The following is a 22862-nucleotide window of genomic DNA, read 5'->3' as shown; positions in this document are numbered from 1 at the left end:
TTACTTTTTTCCTTATTTTTGGTGTCTATGCAGATACACCTATATGTATATATGTATGCAGTGTAGGCACATATTATATATGCACATAATATTGAGAGCCACTCATTTAGTACATGGGTAATACATTTTATTTTCTGGCAATTTTTAACTAGACTTTAAAATGAGGAATGAAAAAGACTGCCAGACAGTCATAGGTATGGTGAAAAGCTGGCCAAATAATTAGAGAATACTAACTGGTCTGCACCAAGAAAATTCAGAATTTAGGTCATTCATTGATACACAACCAAAGTAAACATGACAATGTTCTTTAATTATCTGATGAATAGTCTTACGTAAAATTGCTTGACAAATACAACCCCCAGTTTCACTGGTTGTTTAGGAATGACTGTAAAATTAAGTATGTCTAGTTCTTCTTCAAAATGCCCCAGCTAAAAATTGATAAGAGTAAATCTTCCAGAAGTAAGGATGCTGAACTTACCCCTATATTCAGTATTGTCTGAGCTACACAGAAAGTTCTGACTCCCTGGGAGGTTGGTTTGTTTGTTTAGCACAAGAAGAATTTATTAGGAAATATGTAGTTCAAATAATTACTGAGGGCCAGAGATTAAGGCTCTGCCAGAAACACCAACCTAAAAATTACAGCCCAGAACTGCTTCAAGATCCCACTACTTCCACCTTCAAACAAGAGCTAGAAGATTAGCTGAGATTGCAAGTTTAAGATACTTTCATTTCTATGATGGGAAGATATTGATACATCTGGAGGGGAAATACCGAGAAAAAGGGAGGATTTAAATTCACAACAAAGAGCTATTTTTAAGTGCTCACTAAGTCTACCCCTTTTACCACTTAACATCAATATCCACTTTTTCTCCCATACTTCAAGTAAGATGCCATTATTACTTAGATGCCTAGTCCCCAGTCCCAAGAACAGCTAAGTGGACCACATTTTGCTACAATCCAGTGTAAGGTGATACCCATTCTTCTAGTTCTATCCCAATCTTGTTGTGATACTGTAACTTAAGGACTAGAATGCACAGTCCCTCTCCATCATACCTTACATAAGAGAGGTAGACACTAGTCCTTGTACTGTGAACCATCTTAGAAAAAAAAATGTACAAAAAACAGAACAAGGACTATGAAATTTTCCCGTGAAAATACACGTACAAAAATCATGCATGCTAGCTGTTAAATGCTGCTACTAATCAGGCAAGAGTAGTTAACTTCTTGTTTTATTCCCGATGCTGAGTACTACCTCCAATAAGGAAGTGTATTTATCACCGGACCTCATCAATTTCTAGCACAAGACAGTTGAAGACCACTTCTTACTGGAAGCGACTGCTCAGCTTTAGACAAAATACTTTGCTCCACCTCACCCAGTAAAGCAGGTGCTCAGACTTTCTCAGGTAACTTCTGGTAGCATGGCACGTTGAGGTGTTACAGAATAACCCCACCTCTCGCTACAAGTACATGGGAATGAAGAGTCTACAATCCCTAAATCAAATACACAACCAAGCTCAGATGAAGGTAGGAAAAATACCAGGAAGCAGAAATGCGGAGGAAGTAAAGGCAAAACTTAAGACGGACTACAGCTCTGGATACCTTCAGGACTTGAGAACAGGATGTAGGGAGGCTGCAGCTGCAATGTCAGCTTCCACGCACAGGAGACCCGATGCCAAGTGACAGAGCTGAAATGAAAGTCCCTGCTCAGAACCAGAGACCTTAATTTTCTGCTTTGCCATTTAAAGAGGAACTTGGAAAATTCTTCCTACTGGCTGTCTATGAGTCTTAGATGGGGGGAAATTTTTACCAAGACTAAATAAAACTCCAGGTAACATGGAATTTTTTAATAGGATTTTATTTATTTCTTTATTTGAGAGAGATAGAGAGAGAGAGAGAGATAAGCAGACTCTGCCCTGAGCATGGAGCCGGACACGGGGCTTGATCTCAGAATCCTGACATCATGACCTGAGAGGAACTCAAGAGTCCCATGCTTAACCAACTGAGCCATCCAGGTGCCCTGGTAATAAGGAATTTAAATTAGCACTCATCACTTGGTGAAGGCTCCCCAGCCCCTCCAAATTATATTAAAAATGCTCCAAGACTATGCTACATAAATTCTGGAAAAAACAAAATCCAACTTGCTCTGAAGAAAGAATTTTGAAGAGCTGACTACTGAGTTTTTTATATATTAAAAGAATACACGAGTCTTCATTTTGAAATAGCACAAATATGTTTCTTTAATTTTTAAGAGACTTAAAATGACCACTGAGACTAGAAAATGATAATAATAAATCAAAAATAAATAGATTAACTAATTAATTAAACCAGAAGAAAACTATAGATTATCTGCCAGATACAATTACACTGACAATAAATGAAGAAAATTTATCTGAAAAGAAAATTAATATCTTCAAAGTGCTGAGTGAAAATACTCTCAATGTAGAATTCTATCTTGAATTAAATTTGCATTCCAGAGTAAGGAAAAGATAAGGTCATTTTCAAGGAAATAAACAAACCGAAAAAGACCAGTAGTAAAAAGTCACTAAGGGTGTATTTTAGTAAGACCGGGGTTAGACTCAGAAGGAAAAAGTGGTGGAGGGAAAAGATAACAAGAAAAAAGGTAGAAAACTGGGGCGCCTGGGTGGCCAGTGGGTTAAAGCCTCCGCCTTCGGCTCAGGTCAGGATCCCAGGGATAGAGCCCTACATTGGACTCTCTGCTCAGCAGGGAGCCTGCTTCCCTTCCTCTCTCTCTGCCTGCCTCTCTGCCTACTTTTGATCTCTGTCTGTCAAATAAATAAATAAAATCTTAAAAAAAAAAGGTAGAAAACTAAAATTGGCAAATAGGGTGAGGATTTGTTGTAATGATAACATTCCTAAAAAATACTGATTGTTAAGTAACATGTGAAATAAAATACTATAGAACATAATATTCAAGACAGAAAAGAAAACAAAGGTTCAAGGTCTCTATGAGATAAATTGTCGATGTGATAGAATCAGATAAAATTGGGAGTCAAAATGCAATTTTATGCATAAATCGTCTCGAACTCTTATACATCTAAGAAACCACAGCCTCAGAATACATAAAGCTAAAATCTAAACAAAGTTGCTGCCTGCTTAGAAACAAAAGATTTAAATAGGACTCAAATTCCAACATAATAAACAAAAGGTCCAGGATGTGACTGAAAATTGCCCATTATACCGAGAACAAAGACAACCACAACTTTGGTGAGAAGGGACAATGAAATGATGCCAATATTGAGATGAATCGGATGCTGGGATTATCTGACAAGGATTTCAAAGAAGCCATCCCCAAAATGCTTCAAAGTCAGTTAGAGCCTCTTGAAAAAATGAATAGAAAGATATGAGCAAAGAAATGGGAGCTGTTGGCGTGCCTGGGTGGCTCAGTGGGTTAAGCCTCTGCCTTTGGCTCAGGTCATGGTCTCCAGGTCCTGGGACAGAGTCTGGTATCGGGCTCTCTGCTCAGCAGGGAGCCTGCTACCCCCCCACCCCTGCTCTGCCTGCCTCTCTGCCTACTTGTAATCTCTCTCTCTGTCAAATAAATAAATAAAATCTTAAAAAAAATGGGAGCTGTAAAGGAAAACAAGGTAGAAACTACATATGCGAAAGCTACGGTAATGTACATAGAACTCACTGCATGTGCCTGTTGGTAGGTGGATGATAGAGGAAAGAAATCAGCAAATGTGAACACAGATCAACTGGCCATCCAATCGCAGCAACAGAAAGAAAAGAGACTGAGGGAAAAACAGGGGCCTCGGATAGCTGTGCGACCACAACAAAGATACAGTATCTGTGTTACCATGTCAGAAAGAGTTAAAAGAAAGCGGCACCAAAGAGTATTCAAAGAAACAATGGCCAGGGATTTTCTTAATTTGGTGAAGAAAACAAATATGCAGACTCAAGAAGCTAAGTGAACCTGAAATATGATAAACCTGAACAAATCTTACCCAGTTGTATCATCATTAAATGTCAGAAAACAAAAAAACAAAGAAAAAAATTGAAAGTAGCCCAAGACACATGATGCATTATCTATAGAAGAACACCAATTTGAGTCACGATGGAATTTTTTTTTAAGATTTTATTTATTTATTTGACAGACAGAGATCACAAGCAGGCAGAGAAACAGGCAGAGAGAGAGAGAGAGAGAGGGAAGCAGGCTCCCCGCTGAGCAGAGAGCCCGATGCAGGGCTCGATCCCAGGACCCTGAGATCACGACCTGAGCCAAAGGCAGAAGCTTTAATCCACTAGCCATGCAGGCGCCCTGGATTTTTTTTTTTAAATCTAAAATAATGGAGGCTAGCATTTTTCACACATTATGTGGCACCTTTCCCAAAGGCCAAAAGAAAGAGCTCAGCTCTGAACCTCATATCCAGCAAAACTATCCTTTGAGAATAAAGGAGGAATAAAGGCACACTAAGACAAAGAAACACTTAAGGAGTTTATTAGCAGACTCAATCCCTTAAATATTGTAAGAAGGGATTTCTTCAAACAGAAACGAATTGAAATCATCTTAATATATCAAAAACAAAGAGGTAAAAATGGGAAGGGAAGACAGCTGCATACATACAATAGATTACCCTTTTCCTTGTGAATTTTATATACTTGATGATTGAGACCAAAATTATCACACAATCTGCTACTCAAGACAATGAGTTTTTAAAGTGGAGAATGTAAAGAAACCAAAATGCAAGTCAAGTTCTCACACTTCACAGAAAATGTTGATATCAGGAAACTGAAAAATTCTATGTGCTTATTGTCATGGTGGTAGACCTCTCCAAATAGATCCACATCCTAATCTCTAGAACCTGTGAATATGTTACCTTAAATGGCAAAGCATAATTAAGATCTCAAATAGAATTAAAATTGCTAATCAGCTGCCCTTGAAATGGGAAGATTATCTGATTTATCCAAGTGGGAGCAGTGTAGTCACAAAGCCTTAAAGTCACAATCCCAGCCTGTAAAATCACAATCAAAATCACAATCACAGCCTGTAATCACAAAGTCTTAAAAGCGGAAGAGGAAGACAGAAGAGAATCCTAAAGAGAGATGTGAAGCAAAAAGGGTTGAAGAGATGCAGTGGGTGTGAGGGAAGACTCAAGCCACCACTGGGGAAGAAGAGGCCATGAACCAAGGAACGCAGCCAGCCACCGGAAGTGCAAAAACTCAAGGAAACGGGTTGTCCCCTGGAGCCTCCTGAAATGCAGTCCCGCAGACACCCCAATTTTTGCAGTGACACCTGTGTCAGTCTTCTGACCTCAACAGGACTAGAAAGATAATAGATTGGTGCTTTTTTAAGCCATTAAATTTGTGGTAATTTGTTATGTTAGTGACAGAAAATGAATCCATATTTTAATGTGAAGAATGGGAAGCTCTTGTAACAAGTACCTAAAATAAGGAAGAGGCTTTTAAAATCGGCAATGAACAGAAGCTTAAAGAACTTTGAGAAGCATGATAAAAAAAAAAAAAAAAAAAAACAGCTAGATTACCTTGAACACATTGTTAGTGGATATGCAGACGGTAACACCCCTGCTGGGAAGGCCTCAGAAGGAAGGGACAAGTTGGAAACTGGTAGAAAAAAGAATACTTGCGAAATAGTTACAGAAAGCCTAACAAAATTATGTCCTGAAATTATACGGAAAGCAAAAGTTGTAAATAAATCTGGCCTTGTTTCTTATTGGTGTTTACGGTGAAACTGGGAGAGGAAAAATGTAAATTGAGATAAAAGTGTCACACGAAAACCAATGTGGACAGAATGATTTGAAAAATCCTTATCAGGTTTGGGAAAGATACTGACACTAAGATTCATCATCATCAGGAAACCACGCTCTAGAGAAAAATCCAGGAGTATGGCTAGACAACCCTTTGGCTTAGAATGATCAAAAAGTCAGTAGTCAGTAACACAAAAGGCTCTTTGGAAAGATTAAGTATTTGGTTCTTAGATTCCCTCAGCCATCTCAGCAGAAAGCCAAAATAGAGATAGGATTATCTACAAAAGATATTTGGAAGTACCTCTCTTTTAACAGAATGAATCTCTGATATATATATGGACATCTACAAGGTTTCTAACAATGTTGTAGTAGCATAAACCATGCCAGCTTAGACTGAAGGAGACAGGGTACAAAATGAAAGAATGGTGTTGGACCTCCAAAATTTTTCAGACAAGGAACAGACTGTTAAAACTATTCAGCTGTAAGCATAAGTTACCATTGATACAAAAAAAAAAATTAAATAAATAAAATAAAGTAAAAGAAAAAAGAAGAAAAAAGATGACTCTAAGAAGCTAAAACATAGAGTCATGAGCCCACAGAGCAGATCCCAGGGGAAATAAATCACAGGGAATTATTCCCAACCCTTGAAACCAAATGGGATTTGCCTCATTGGACTTTAAAATTGCTTCAGACTATTGCCTCCATTTCCTTTCATTTTTTTTTCCCCTTTTGAATAGGAATGTCTATGACTAGTATCCTATGCCTGTCTCACCAATGTATTTTGGGAGCAGATAACTTGATTCTTGAGTTTCATAGACTCACAAATGAAGGTAATTGTGCCTATGGGTGGGATTCTACCTACAGCTTTTTCCAAATCTGATTTAGATTTGGAATCGAATGATATGATTTTGAATTTTTTATCTGATGACATTAGGTGAGATTTTTTTACTTCGAGTTGATGTCATAATGAGTTGATGATATTGGAGACCAACAGAATCTTACTGACATATATTGAACACTGCACTCAACAAAAACAGAATATACATTTATTTCAAGTGCCTGTAAAACATTCACCCAGATAAACTATATCCTGGACTATTAAAAAATATTCAAATATTTAAAAGAATTGAAATTATATAGAATGTTTTCTAAACATAATGACCCTAAATAACATAATCAATGTTAGAAATCAGTAATAGAAGGACAACAGGAAAATCTCTATATACATGGCATTAAACAACATGTTTGTAAACAACCCATGTTCAAAAAACCTACGGTAGCAAACAATGTTTCTTCTAAGATTAGGAATAAGACAAGATGTCTGTTCTCACCATTCTTATTTAACATAGTACTGGAAGTACTAGCCACTGAAATAAGTCAAGAAAGAGAAATAAAAGGTGTACAGATTAGGAAGGAAGAAGTAAAAGTTTCTCTTTATTTGTAGATGATATGGTTGTTACATAGAAAACTCTAAGAAATCTATTTTAAAAATCTAAGAAATAATAAATGAATTCAGCAAGGCACCAAGGAACAAGCTCAATACAAAATATTCAGTCCCGCTTCTACAAACTAACAACAGACACGGAATATAAAATTTTTAAAATATCATTTAAAATCACTCCAAAAATATTTAAAAAATAATTACTTAGGCACACATGTAACAAAAAATAAACAGGGCCTCTATGCTGAAAATTACAAAATGTTGATGAAAGAAATCAAAGAATCAGAGTAAGTGTAGAGACATAACATGTCTATGTATCAGAAGACAACATGCTGAAGATGTCAGTTCTCCCCAGATCAACCTATAGGTTTAATGCAATTCCTAACAAAATCCCAGCCAAAGTCTTGTAGACGCAGAGAATCTTATTTTAAAATTTTATTGAAAGGCAAATATCCTAGACTACCTAAAATCATCACGACAAAGAAGAATGAAGAAGAAATAGTCATTCTATCTGATATTAAGGCCATAGTATTAGCTATAGTGGTTGATAATGTGTGATATTGGAAGAGGGATAAGCAGATAAATAAAGGACAGAAAATGGAATCTAGACCAAATAGAAATACGCCTAAACAAATATGCTTAACTGATTTTTGATAAACGTACAAAAGCATTTCAATAAAGCAAAGATAGCCCTTTTTCAACAAATAGTGCTGGAGCAAATGGAAATCCACAGGCAAAAAAACAAAAAAAAATTGGACCTCAACCTAAAACCCACATACCATACAAAAACTAAATCCATCAGAAATGAATTATAGACTTAAATGTGATGCATAAAACAAAAAATACTTTAAGAAAAAAAAATGTGCGAAAAAATCTTCAGGTCCTAAACTCAGCAAAGAGTTCTCAGACACAAAAAACATGAAACTATGTTCTATGTTCTGTGAAACATGTTCTATGAAAAGAAAAATGATAAATTAGATCTCATCAAAAGTGAATGCTTTTGCCCTTGCAAAAGCCCTTTAAAAGAAGATGAAAAGATAGTCAACTTATAGACTGGGAGAAAATATTTGCAAACCAAGCATACAACAAGGACTACTGTAAAAATATATGAAGAAAACTCTCAAAACTCAACACCTACAAAAAATGCAGTTGGAAGATGGGCAAAAGTCACAAATTCATATTTTACCAAAGATGATATGCAGGAAAGACTTTCATTATCATAAACCATCAGGGCGACAAAGATTAAAACTACAGTAAGTCATCACTATCCACCTATTAGAATGAATAACTTTTTTATTTTTATTTTTTTTAAAATATTTTATTTATTCATTTGACAGAGAGAGATCACAAGCAGGCAGAGAGGCAGGCAGAGAGAGAGGAGGAAGCAGGCTCCCCGCTGAGCAGAGAGCCCGATGTGGGGCTCAATCCCCAGGACCCCGAGATCATGACCCAAGCCGAAGGCAGAGGCTCAACCCACTGATCCACCCAGGTGCCTCTGAATAACTTTTTTTAAATGATGACAACACTAACCACTAGTGAGAAATCAGAGAAACAGGATCATTCATACTTTGCTGGGGGGATTGCAAAATGGTACAGCGCACAGAAAAACACTTTGTCATTCCTTTTTTTTTTTTTAAGATTTTATTTATTTGACAGACAGAGATCATAAGTAGGCAGAGAGGCATGCAGAGAGAGAGGAGGAAGCAGGCCCCCTGCTGAGCAGAGAGCCCGACGCAGGACTCAATCCCAGGACCCTGGGATCATGACCTGAGCTGAAGGCAGAGGCTTTAACCCACTGAGCCACCCAGGTGCCCCACACATTGTCATTCTTATAAGGCTAATTAGCTTCTGACCCAGCAGTTGCATTCCTAGGCCTTCATAAAGGAGAAATAAAAATGTAAATTCACATAAAAACTTGTATATAAATATTCATAGGAGCTTTATTCGTAGCAGCCAAAAACTAAAAATATTCCTGATACCCTTCAAGAGATGAACAATTAAACAAACTAAAAAAATCAAATCCTTATTTGAATTGGACTCTAATAAATTTCAGAGTTCCTTGAAATTACATGATGGAATTTAAGTGAGTTGGAAGAACATTTTGGAGGAAATATAAATTAGTATATAAAAGCAATCATTTGTTCACTTGTTGAAAATATTAACTTACTACAGAATGGACTCTTGCCAGTAGTATCCAAAAACACAGTGGTCTCTTTTCTTGTGTTTAAAACATCCTTCCATAGCTCGGCTTGATAACCTAAGATTTGAGAAACATTAGAAACCAGATTTCCATCAAACAGCACACAAAGCTTTTAAATCACTAAAGCAACTAAAGAATCAATGTGTTATAATAATAATTTATGATTTTATAACTTAAAACCACTTTCCAAATAATTTTATAGTCTATTCATTTTAATTACATTATAAATCAAATTCAAGATTCACAAACAAATGCCCTCCCTGGAATCCTTATCAGAGCTGCGCAGACTCCATATGGCTACAATCCATTTGTAGCAGTTTTTACTATTTTTCATAAATTCAGAATTTTACATGTACCTCCTTTTAGTAAATTCAGCAGAATAAAATGATTAGATAAAACAAGCACAAAATTTATTTTCATGAGTACAGTTCCCAGTTCTCCTATGTATACACATTAATAGATGTATGATGCATGTGTAACAAAAGTGTGTTGTATAGATAACATCTATATACACTATATTCCAGATACCTATGCTATTAGTACATTTGAAATATTATCACACAAACACATATATTTAAAATGCTTCCTACTTTATGTACTTGTCTGTTCCCACATCGCTACCACCGAACTTGAAATCTGAATGTAATAGAAAGAACACTGAATTGAGAATTAAGGAGTCTAACTCTATTTCTCACTTGTGTCCTTACATAATCCTTCTGTTCCCACTGGGTCACAGTTTTCTCACTTTTATGGAAAAGCAATGAGACCAGAAAAGCAATCCCCAACATGAGGTCTGGAGAAAAAAAAGGAATCCCACAAGACGTCTTCTGGACAGAAGGGGTCTATGAGAAAATAGGTCTGGCAAAGCCTGCAGATTGCCTGCCTCTCTTAGCAATTCTCTTTGTGCCTTAGTATAAACCTCCAGCCCAAGAAAACTGCAGAAGGCTGTTTAATTCAGCCACTGTTATTGCTTCCCATTTCATTGAGCCCCTTTGGCTTTGGAAACATTTCTAGCAGATCCTGATCACGACACTGATAAGATGTTCCATGTTCATGACAAGCTTTGGGTCTAGTGATCTCTTCAGAAAATCCTGAGCAAAAAACAGCCTCTGAGTCTCTTTCCTTCAGCTCTACCGTTCTATTTTTATGTGGATTCTTTTTTCCGCTATAATTTCCCACCGCCAGGCTGTCGTTATCAAAAGTTGCAATACGTAACCGCTCTTGCCAAGATTTATCGATTTGGAAGGTGTGAACCATATATGATTCATGCCTACTTGCTAATAGCAAATGAAAAGCTAACTATGGTTTACACCTCTCCACTTGCTCCTAAGACTTACCATAAAAATAAAAACCCTCAGTGCCACTAAAAAAATGCACAAGTCTCAAGAAAAAAAAAAATGCAGTCTCTTTCTTCAGTGGAAATACAGGTGAATGATAGTGAGATTCCTTTACAAAGCAAGAGCAAGGATCATTATGGACCACCAAATTTGCACACTACATTGAGCACAGTTGCTTCAATTCCCCTGAGCCACGATTAAATTCTCTTCACTAAACACCTTAAAAATATTTAGTAGGAAATAAACTGTTTTCTCTGGTTGTTTCACAGGTAATTTTTCCATAAAATGCTAACATGTTCACAAGCAAATATGGAAGCTGCCAGCAAAAATACTAACAATTATGTGATTCATTTTCCATTGAAACTTAGAGTAATTATAAGTCTTGCTTACCTAACTTAGGACAGGATTTGCCCTTGTTGTAGTCACAGTCTACACATAAACCGGCTTTGAAATCTTCATACGAAGGACAAGGAAATGAAACAAAATTGCACTTTGTTTCCAAAGAGGCCATGAACAAGTAAACTGCTCTCTGGTGGTCGCATTTAATATACTGAATTCCTTAAGTGTTAAAAATCAAGCAGAGGAAGGACAGATGTATTAAACCAAGTTCAAGTAAACTAGAGAAAAATTAAACGTTACATTCTTCTCAATACTACATGCTTGTGAGTATTAAAAGTGTTGACTACAATGCACAGTTTTATCTCAAGCGATTAAATAAGTAGTAACATTGAAAATATAAATTTAGTAAGCTTTTACATGAGATTTATAAGAAATTTTTCTGAAGTACTAATTACCACAGGAAAAAAATGTTCAATTTCAATAATTTGACAAACTCCATAAACACAGTGCTACCATAGCTAATAACTTTGTGCACATCTTTCCCTTCTAACCTCACACTACTAACATTTCTACTCAGTGTCAGAGAGAACCAGGAAACCAGGTAACATTAAAGCTTTATCATGTCTATTTCTTTCTCCAATGCCTCACATCCTTACAACATTTGACCAAACTTCTCTAGCTGCAGTGGCCTTTCGCTGTGTGTTACTTGACAAGTTGTCATTGTAGACATCAAAACATTGCTTCCTATGACTGAAGTGAGCCAAATTCCACACTTGGAGCAGCGGCTCGGCTACTTATTTAAGAACTGAGTGCAACAGGGCGCCTGGGTGGCTCAGTGGGTTAAGCCTCTGCCTTCAGCTCAGATCACGATCCCAGGGTCCTGGGATCCAGCCCCGCATCGGGCTCTCTGCTCTGCAGGGGGCCTGCCCCCTCCTCTCTCTCTGCTTGCCCCTCTGCCTACTTGTGATCTCTCTCTCTGTCAAATAAATAAATCTTAAAAAAAAAAAAAAAAAAGACAAACCATAAGTGACTCTTAATCTCACAAAACAAACTGAGAGTTGCTGGGGGGAGGGGGTTGGGGGAAGGGGGTGGGGTTATGGACATTGGGGAAGGTATGTGCTATGGTGAGTGCTATGAAGTGTGTGAACCTGGCGATTCACAGACCTGTACCCCTGGGAATAAAAATAGATTATATGTTTATTAAAAAAAAAAAAAAAAGAACCGAGTGCAAGAAATTATGAATCTGCGTTTGTACGGTATCAGAATGATGGTAAAGATTAAATCCTGATACCAAACTCATGTTACATGACACCCAGGCCTTCGGTGTCTTCTTCACCAACTTAGCACTTCAAATGTTTAAAATCATGAAATAAAGCTGTTGAAGCTAATGCAATGAATCCCACCATGACCAGATGGGATGCCGACTGCTAAACTTTATGAACTGAGAAAAATCCAATTCAACCATTTTTTGCCAATTACTCCCCAGAATCATGAGCAAGGATGATCAAAATCTTCCCCACAGGTTAAAAAGGAAAAAAGTAAATTTGATTTTCTTTCATCATTTGAATCATATGTAATTCATTCAAATGATAATGTAATTCATTCATTGGTATACCTGATAAAATGGACTTAGGACAGCCAGGTTGTGTTTTTCCTCCATTTGGATAAAAATCTATATGTCCCACAGGCTCTTTAATGCCTAAACCTAGAAAGAAAAACACTCAGAAATCACAAAGTGAATATAATCAGGCCAACAACACTTTTACACAATAAAATCTCCTATAAATTCCACTGAAAGTGACTCCTAAAATTTGAATTGAAAATAAAATAGAGGCCATTTTTTTTAAAAAGATGCATTTTTCTGGTATTAATGCCTCACGTTAATTCCTCATGAAAATTGTATGTCATTAACTTAACATATTTACTAGTCACCAATTTACTATGGGTCCACTGCAGTTCCATGAGCCACACATATATAAGAAAGAAAGTAAAACAGAGCAAAACTCCTTTCTGTAGTAGAAATTACATCTTGGTGGAGAAAGACATCAAAAACAAGTACAGATACAGTATGTCAGAGCATACGTGCTGAAGAGAAGACACAAGGGGCCTAAGAGGACCCTAAGTGCCTGGTCAGGGTGGTAGGCCAGTTGCACTTTTAAGTAGTTTGGTTAGGGAATTTCCTATTCAGGCAGTAGAGTCACACAGTGACATGGAGGATGTGAGACAGTGAGACAAGCAGGAAATTATGTGAGCATACCTCAAGTACTCAAAGAAGCCAGGTCAGCCGGAGCATTCGGTGTAAGAGGGAGCACTAGAGGAAATCAAGTCATATAGGACCTTTTAGGCAAGTGGGATCATTTGCTTACACTCTGGATAAGGCCTAAGACTTGGTACTAGATTCGCTAACTAGAAAAAACTACATAAGCTGCTTCAGCTGGAACAAACTGGGTCAGAGTGACATAAATGTGCAGCTATGTCTTAAGGGCGTCCATATATCTGTGGATCCTCCGGGCATTGGGTAAGGTGCGAAGGCTGAGTCCACTATTACCAATATGGGGGTTAAAACCCAGGGAAGTCATGGGAATGGGACAGGGTAGCAAGCTCAGAATACTTGGGGGACGTGATAAGATCTGAAAGTCTTGCTGGGAAGTCCTGACTCCTGACGCTTTGGCTTAAGGCACAAGAAATTTCCTACATGATTAACTCTTGAAGGTGATCCACAATAGATTTACATAGCAGAGACAAACACTTGGGTCTGACAGTAGGATTAAGATGCAGGACAGGATTTAGTGATAGCTCCTAACAGAGTAAGATAGCTGCTGATTAGGGTCCAGAGCCCGAGGACACTGGGCCTGTGTGTTATAGGGGAGGGGAGTCAGTGTGTAAGGAAAGGCAAAGTACAATTCAGATAACCTCGTCAAAGCTCCTTAGAATCCAGGGAAGTATGAGAGTGATTTCACTGTGACCTGGGGAGGGTAGGCTAGCCAATCCCTCTTTACATTCCATCATCTGTTTGCATTCTCTTAAATATGACCAAAAAAAATTTTTTTTTTAAATTTTGGAGATTGTTAGAATTTCCCTATTCTGAATTCAACATGGAGTTCCAAGATTAGGAGTTCCAGGTTGGAGACATCATTTTCTCCAATCTGCCACTGAAGTAGAATCAAACCAAGAAGACTCCTCGGGAATCAGGGAGAAGCAAAAGACATATTTATATTAACTTACAAGCAGCCCTTGATTCATTCACGTTTTTCCCCTTTACCAGAGGAAGGGGCAGAGAAGATTGGTCTGTGTAGGTCATTCATTCCCTTGGATTCAAGGAGGGTAAAAAGAGTAGCTATGGCTTTTTAAATTTTCTTTTTATTATAATTTAATATACATGCACTCAAACAAGAACATAAACCTATAGATTATTATAAAGCAAAGAGCCACTATTTATAACTATCACACCCCTGTCAAGAAATAGCACCCACAAATCCCTAGCTCTTACCTAATTACCAGCTTCTCCCTTCCTTTATAAATAATAACATCTTTTAATAAAATAATTTTTTTGCTATTCTTTAGCTTCTAAGGATGCCTCCCAAAACATCACAGTTTAGATTTGCCCGTTTTGGAACTGTATATAAATTGACTCCTATTCCATGTAGCTTTTCTGTAACCCTTTTATTATCAACTTGCTTTTTTATAATAATCCAAATTGGGTGTGATTATTATCCATTTCTGTATGTTGCAGAATTGGTTTACTAATGTGAAGTTTACACAGAATTTTTGCATCCATGTTATAATAGAGAATGTCTACAAATTTTTTCTGTAATGTCTATCTCGAGTTTTGACATTTTTATGATGGCTTTTTAAAAAGTTATAAACAGTTTCCAACTCTTTATTATTCTTTGAAATCATTTGTGTGAAAGTGGTCTTACTTTTACCTTAATTGTTTGGTAGAGATGAATAATTTGCCTAGAATTTACTTTGTTGGAAGTCTTTAAATTACAAGTTATATTTCATTAATATTTATAGAACTATTCAAATTTTCTTTCCTAATTTCTCAGTTTGGTAAATGCTTTTGCTTTTTCATAAAAATTTTCTATTTTATACCATAACATATAATCACACATTTTCATATTTATTTGCATAATATTGTTCATTACATCATAATATGATCAATTTCATATCTGTAGTATCTGTAAAACTTTTTCTGTTTTATTTTATTTTTTCATATATATATATATATATATATATATATATATATATATATATATGGATTTTATTTATTTTTCAGAGAGACTGAGGGAGCGCACAAGCAGGGGGAGCAGCAAACAGAGGAAGAAGCAGGCTCCACAATGAGCAAGGTGCCCGAGTGGGACTTGATCCCAGGACCCTGGGATCATGACCTGAGCCAGAGGCAGACACTTAACTGACTGAGCCACCCAAGGGTCCCTTTATTTGTTTTTAAGGTTTTATTTATTTATTTGAGAGCGAGAGAGGGAGCGTGAGCATGAGGTGAGGAAGGGCAGAGGGACAGGGAAAAGCAGAGAGCCAGGTGCCAGGCTTGATCCCAGGACCCCAATACCGGAGCAAAGGGCAGATGCTTAACCTACTGAGCCATCCAGATGCCCTTTTTAAAATTATTACTATTCACTGTGCCTTCTATTTTTGTTCTATTTTTTCTCCCCAAGAATATATTAAATTGGAGGGTGGATATATAAAGTTTAAGCATTCTATATTCCTCTATTTCAGGGAAAGAAGGTAAAAATAAGATATTTTACAAGCCTTGGGGCCCCTGGGTGGCTCAGTGGGTTAAAACCTCTGCCTTTAGTTCAGGTCATGATCCCAGGGTCTTGGAATCTAGCTCTGCATTAGGTTCTCTGCTCAGCAGGGAGCCGCTTCCTCCTCTATTTCTGCCTACTTGTGATCTCTGTCTGTCAGATAAATAAATAAGATCTTTGGGGCACCTGGGTGGCTCAGTGGGTTAAAGCCTCTGCCTTCGGCTTGGGCTGTGATCCCAGGGTCCTGGGATCGAGCCCCGAATCGGGATCTCTGCTTGGCAGGGAGCCTGCTTCCTCCTCTCTCTCTGCCTGCCTCTCTGCCTACTTGTGATCTCTTGTCTGCCAAATAAATACATAAAATCTTAAAAAAAAAAAAAAAGAAAAATAATAAAAAGTATGAAGAGCCAATTCAAAGGCTACAGGCAAAGCTGAAGTTGGGATTTCAGAAACAAGAGCTCAGAAAACTGCAGAGAACTGGGCAACAGGTGCACTGTGTGTGAGAAAAATAAGTGAACTTGGATTCCAAAGAAGGAACAGAACAATAGGCAGAGAGAGCTCAGTCCCCTGGCATGTAACCATAGAAGCTGAAAAGTTGTGCTCAGTGGCATTTATGGCATCTGTATCTCTCACAAAGGAATTGGTATGAATCACCACAAGGACAATTCAGAGGACTATGGAAGCAAATAAATGACCCGAACCAAAGAGAAAAGAAACCTGAGGAAACAGGGAAATCAGAACAGCCTTAGCATGGCTTCCTCGCTTCTCCGTGGTAGCTCCGTATCCTGCCCGTGCCCACAGCCACAGCACATGTAAATTATGAGCTGGTCAGAGCAACAAATTGGGGAGGCGTAGACTCTGGAATCATAAGATTCCAAATTCTGGCTCTGACACTTGTGGCCGTGACCCTAGCTTCCCGAACAGCAATAAAAAGGGGATGATATTTCCTTATCTCATGGGGACTTAGGAGAATGATGTAATTCATTTACAGAAAGCATCTAAAACACTGCCTAAGGTATAGAAAGTGCTCAATAAATAATAGTATCATCAATTTCATATGAGGAAGGGCCTCGGGGCCATCTACATTCTTCCTTGAAAGTGTCTATCCAAAGCACGCAGGCTCAAACTACCAACAGCCTGTTGGACATTTTCAGGAATATAATTAAAACCAATAGAGAAATTATTTCCCTGTCTTTATGGGAGGGTATTCTCCATCTATGCCTGAAACAGTATGTTCACTTCTACTTGATACACATCACATAAGAAAGTGAGTGGAGAGAACGGTAACCTAAATACAGAAGGAACATTAAGCATGGGAGAAACTCTGATGAATTAAAATTGTCAACAGCATGAACAAGGTGAAGAAGTACTTTTTATCAAGTTTCCATTTTTTAGGATGATAAGACCAGTCCTTGAAACCAGAAAGAGGGTAAGCGGATAGCAAAGTGTCATTTGACATCAGGAACTCCAAGAAATACTGCTTGTGGGAAATAGAATCATTTGATAATAATTTATAATTTATAGCAATGACTCATCATCACTTACCCACTACTCTTTGCCCTTTTATGTTCTCATCCTCCCCAATGTCTACAACTTTTCATTTTTAAATAATTTAGCAATAAATCCTACATTGTTACCATTGGTATCAGAATGGATAACATCCACAAACTTCGCATCGGTGTAAGCTAATCTGTCTTTAGGTGATTTTCCAGAAAATTTTGGCCCAGCAGGGTCAAGACCTGAAATTCAAGAAAGAAACTATCAGTCGATGAATCAGTTCCTACTACAGTGTTTATTAGATCGTATGTTTGCATTATTATTACATTATAAGCATGTCTATATAGTTTTAACTTAAACTTGTGCAAAAACTAATATCAAGATAAATGAAACTAGATGAATAGCAAATATCTTCGTTATCTGAATGATACTTTTCACCAATCATCAGTTTATCAACAATCTAATGTTAAGCCACACTTGGAGATGCCTCAACAAAACTGTAGGTTTTATTTTCTTAGCATTTTTATTTAAGAAGCACTTAGGGATAGGAGAACGTACGTGGGTGGCTAAGTCGTTAGACATCTGCCTTCCGCTCAGGTCACGGTCCCAGGGTCCTGGGATGAAACCCCACATTGGGCTCCCTGCTCAGCAGGAAGTCTGCTTCTCCCTCCCCGACTCCCCCTCCTTGTGTTCCCTCTCTCACTGTCTCTCTGTCAAATAAAAAACAAAAATAAAACAAAACCAAAAACAAAAAAAAAGAAAGGAAAAAAAGAAGTAGTACTGACAGATAAACCACTAGTAACTTTATAGTTAATAATAAGTAACTACTACTGCCCTGAGAGGGAGGGGAAATGAATAATATCCTGGTCCTGTCTTGAACCTCATGCCTTATGAGTTCATCCCAGATCTATCTGCAGTTCTAATATGATTTTTAAGTGCCAAATACAATTTGGGATGTGGCATAAAACATACTATTATCTTATCATTCATTTTTCACAGAAGTTTCCCACATACACACAAGAAAAGAAAAATGTATTAAGAGTTCCATGGGCTATAGATATTATTTCTGGTGTATCTGAAATTTTTTTTTTTTAAGATTTTATTTATTTGACACACAGAGAGAGAGAGAGAACATAAGAAGGGGAGCGGCAGAGGGAAAGAGAGAAGCAGGTTCTCTGTGGAGTAGGGAGCCCCACATGGGACTTGATCCCAAGACCCTGAGATCATGACCTGAGCCAAAGGCAGACCCTTAACTGACTGAGCACCCAGGCGCCCTGTATTTGAACTTTTAAATAGAAATTCTAGGCTCATGACCTACTGGCGAGTGTTAAAAAGGTGAGGGTGTGGGAAGGAGGTAAAATTCAACAAGTTGAGAACTTCTACACAATGGAAGATACAATCATCTCAAAAAAGATATTTTAAAAAATAAAATATAATGTTGCTCATCTCAAGCCCTTTCCCTATCCTGGTTTATTTAAGCTCACTTAACTGAATGAGGCAGAAATTTCTCTTCTCATGAATAATTCTGATGCAGAACTACCACATTTGCTGGACTTCTAAACCTTGATGATTGCTTGGCCTATGGAGTCAATCGAACTGGAATAAAGCGTGAGTAAACACATCTTTCTTTTTCTTTTAAAGATTTTATTTATTTATTTGACAGGCAGAGATCACAGGTAGGCAGAGGGGCAGTAAGAGAGAGGGGAGGAAGGGAAGCAGGCTCCCTGCTGAGTAGAGAGCCTGATGCAGGGCTCGATCCCAGGACCCTAGGACCATGACCCGAGCAGAAGGCAGAGGCTTCAACCCACTGAGCCACCCAGGTGCCCCAAGTAAATACATCTTAACATAAAGTAGGATGACTACGGTGGTTGAAACAGAATGGGCTTTGGATGCTAGAGAATTCTGTATAAATCCTGGCTTAGCTGTTCAAAACTTTTTGACCCCCTCCCCCTACATTCATTCCATTAACCTGTTTTCACACCTAAATAATGGGGATAATATTAAAACTGATCAGAATAAGTATAGTAAGGTTATACTTAAGGTTTGTAAACATCCTGTCTGTGCAATTTATTCACCTCTCGCTGCCCCCTTTGTTTAACTTAACTCTATTACTTTTATTAACACTTGAAATTATTATAAATCTTCTATGGACACAGATCTCAATAGTTGTTAAAAAGCTGATTTGACTGGAGAGGGATATGATCTTTCTATTTTAAAATCACCACCATTCCCAAATGGAAGCATGAAAATCCATGTCAGCATTATTTGATTACTAAGCTTTCTGGACGTAGGAATTCTGTTACGAAAATATGAGGGCTATCAGGATCTAGACTCCCTCAATCTGGGATATCAACTCCTGATTCTCTCTTCTGCTGTTTAAATACAATTTTTAAAATAATTGGAATGTGTCAAAGTTTATGAAAATTAAGTACATGGTTCTTTTTTTTTTTTTTAAAGGTATTATTTATTTATTTGACAGACAAATAGAGAGAGAGAACAAGCAGGGGAAGTGGGAGAGGGAGAAGCAGACTTTCTGCTGACCAGGTAGCCTGATGCGGGGCTCAATCCCAGGACCCTGGGATCACGACCTGAGCCAAATGCAGATGTTTAATGACTGAGCCATCCAGTTACGCTTAAGTACATGGTTCTGTATTTAGTTAGTACATGAAAAAAGTTTTATATTTAATGGGTCAAATTTTCCTCTGGATTGTTGCAATAATGTGTCCTTAAAATTCACTTGGGGTGGGGTGCCTGGGTGGCTCAGTGGGTTAAAGCCTCCGTCTTCGGCTCTGGTTGTGATCTCAGGGTCCTGGGATTGAGCCCCACATCGGGCTCTCTGCTCAGCAGGGAGCTTGCTTTCCTTCCTCTCTCTCACTGCCTGCCTCTCTGCCTACTTGTGATCTGTCTGTCAAATAGATAAATAAAATCTTAAAAAAAAAATTCACTAGGGTTGCAGAAATCGATATTCTTCATCCATTTCTTTTTTTTTTTTTTTTTAAGATTTTATTTATTTATTTGTCAGAGAGAGAGGGAGAGAGAGCGAGCACAGGCAGACAGAGAGGCAGGCAGAGGCAGAGGGAGAAGCAGGCTCCCTGCCGAGCAAGGAGCCCAATGTGGGACTCGATCCCAGGACACTGGGATCATGACCTGAGCCGAAGGCAGCTGCTTAACCAACTGAGCCACCCAGGCGTCCCTCTTCATCCATTTCTATAGGAGTACTTCAAAAATGTTAAGAACTAAATAAGAAACAAGACTTTAGAATCTAACTAAACAAAGCCTAGCATTTGAATATAATACAGAAAAAGAATAAATCTGTGTCATTTCTACTATTTAATTATTGTGACTGATAACTTTTAAACAGAATAACTTCTGATGCTTTAAAGAATGCTAAAACACATTTTATCACAAATATTTTACCTGTTATTCTTCCAAGTTGACCTTGAAATATCTTTCCAACAAATCCACTAATATGAGCCCCTAAGCTCATACCTATGAAATGAAAATTATGAAGAGATGCCCCATGATCCTGCAAGTGAAAATGCAATGTTATGATTTTCATTTCAGAAATCACAAATTATGCCCTGCACATCAATATTCTAGAATTTGTTATTTTTTTCCCTAGTTTAATACATTTCTGGGAGATGGAGAATGGGATTTTATAATTTGAAAACAGCTATATCTTTGTTCAACATTTTCCATAAGAGATCTGATCTTTCTCTATACACTCTTAGCAATACCAGGACATTTTTAAAATCTTTTGTATCTGTTATCTAAACTAGTAGATGCAAAAAAGTACATTTAGTTAAAGAATTTTGTAATAATGGTAGTAGACATTTTAGGGTACTTACCTTGAATAAGTGTTTTGTAAATCTCATATTTAATATTCACATTAGTCTTATGAGGTATTTATTTTATCCTCTTGTCTCAAACTATTCCTGAAACCTATTAAATGTTGATTAACATGGTTTGATAATGAGTTGCCCAAAGCCATGTATACTTAATACTGTAAGGGAAAAAGACGGACATCAAGTTTATAGACTATAAAAACAGATGAATCAATTACCTCCACTGTCTCTCCAGAGAGATGGTTTGGTTTTGTCCAAATTGGGGGATGTAAATATTATACTGTTCCTGATTATATTCAATCGTTACTATATGCCAGGTACTGGTTAAGGATTAATTTCATGGGTGTCTGGGTGGCTCAGTGGGTGCTTCCCCCTCTCTCTCTGCCTGCCTCTGCCTACTTGTGATCTCTCTCTCTGTCAAATAAATAAATAAAACCTTTAAACAAACAAATACAAAAAGAACTATTGCTTTGATATGCTAACACTTACAGCCATCTTTAATTTGTGTAGATGGGTATAATTCTGTACCTAGTTATGAACTCTTATTTTTTTTAAAAAAATCTTAAAAACTCAGTTATGATGTTTTATCTTTAAATCGTTTTTATTTTAATTTTTTTAGGGGCATTTAGGTGGCTCAGTCGTTAAGCACCTGCCTTCAGCTCCGGTCATGATCCCAGGGTCCTGGGATTGAGCCCAGTGTCCCGCTCCCTGCTCAGCGGGAAGCCTGCTTCTTCCTCTCCCACGTCCCTGGCTTGTGTTCCCTCTCTCAGTGTGTTTCTCTGTGTCAAATAAATAAATAAAATCTTTTTAAAATTTTTAATTATTTTAAACTCTACATATACTGACTTGATGTTAGGGTAGTGATTCCATGTGGACCAAGGGGATAAACTATACAATCATTAGGTTCTTTAGATATCCTTTCTAAGGTATGGCCATGTGTTTATAGTTAAATCAAGTGTAAATTGGTAAAAGTGAGGGGAAAAACATCTTGAAAAGTAGCATTCTTCTGCCGACCTTGGAGGGAATTCTTTGTACCATTTAGAAATGTCCAGGATTTAGGAGCAGGGTTGGGGTAAGTCAGTTACATTCAAGCCAGTTTTAGGTCACCTGCAGTTTCAATGACTTACATTTACTATGTCAAACCATACGGAGATCAGTGTCTGTTATAGAGATGTGGTGGTGATGAGCACTTGAGAGAAGGGTGATTTCTGATTTGGAACATTCTGGGGCTTGACATCTGCTTTGAGTCGTGTTGTGCTGAATTTCCAAGGATCCCTGAAATTAAGCAAGCTCACCAATCCAAGAAGCAGTTTGCACGTAATGGTCAGGAATCAGACTGGAAGAGTTCAGAGATCAAATCTACCTCTAACCGTCTGTGTGACTTTAAGCATTTGCTTAATCTCTCTGCCTCATTTACTTATCTATACATTTGGGATAACCAAACTTTATAACGATATTTTATAAAAGTATTAAATGAAATTAATTCTTTTTTTAAGGTTTTATTTATTTATTTGACAGAGAGAGAGAGATCACAAGTAGGCAAAGCAGCAGGCAGAGGGAGAGAGGAAGGGAAGCAGGCTCCCTGCTGAGCAGAGAGCCTGATGTGGGGCTCGATCCCAGGACCCGGGGATCATGACCCGAGCAGAAGGCAGAGGCTTTAACCCACTGAGCCACCCAGGCGCCCCTCAAAGCAATAATTCTTAATGTGTATAGG

The 22862-nt window shown here is 37.7% G+C and overlaps 1 protein-coding gene across 1 annotated transcript in view; it reads right to left on the bottom strand.

Moving 5' to 3' along the window:
* The window catches only part of LIPI (lipase I), a 56162-nt gene that overhangs the window by 14160 nt on the left and 19140 nt on the right, over positions 1–22862 (bottom strand). The window contains exons 3-7 of the mRNA XM_044254995.1: positions 20721–20829; positions 17444–17545; positions 12659–12748; positions 11095–11262; positions 9335–9424 (exon numbers count right to left, since the gene is read on the bottom strand). Coding sequence (XP_044110930.1) covers positions 9335–9424; positions 11095–11262; positions 12659–12748; positions 17444–17545; positions 20721–20829 — 559 coding nt within the window. The remainder of the gene's footprint in view (positions 1–9334; positions 9425–11094; positions 11263–12658; positions 12749–17443; positions 17546–20720; positions 20830–22862) is intronic.

This window comes from Neovison vison, chromosome 6 (assembly GCF_020171115.1).
Source record: "Neovison vison isolate M4711 chromosome 6, ASM_NN_V1, whole genome shotgun sequence".
Taxonomy (NCBI): Eukaryota; Metazoa; Chordata; class Mammalia; order Carnivora; family Mustelidae; genus Neogale; species Neogale vison.
This window is presented reverse-complemented; position numbering and strand designations above follow the sequence as displayed.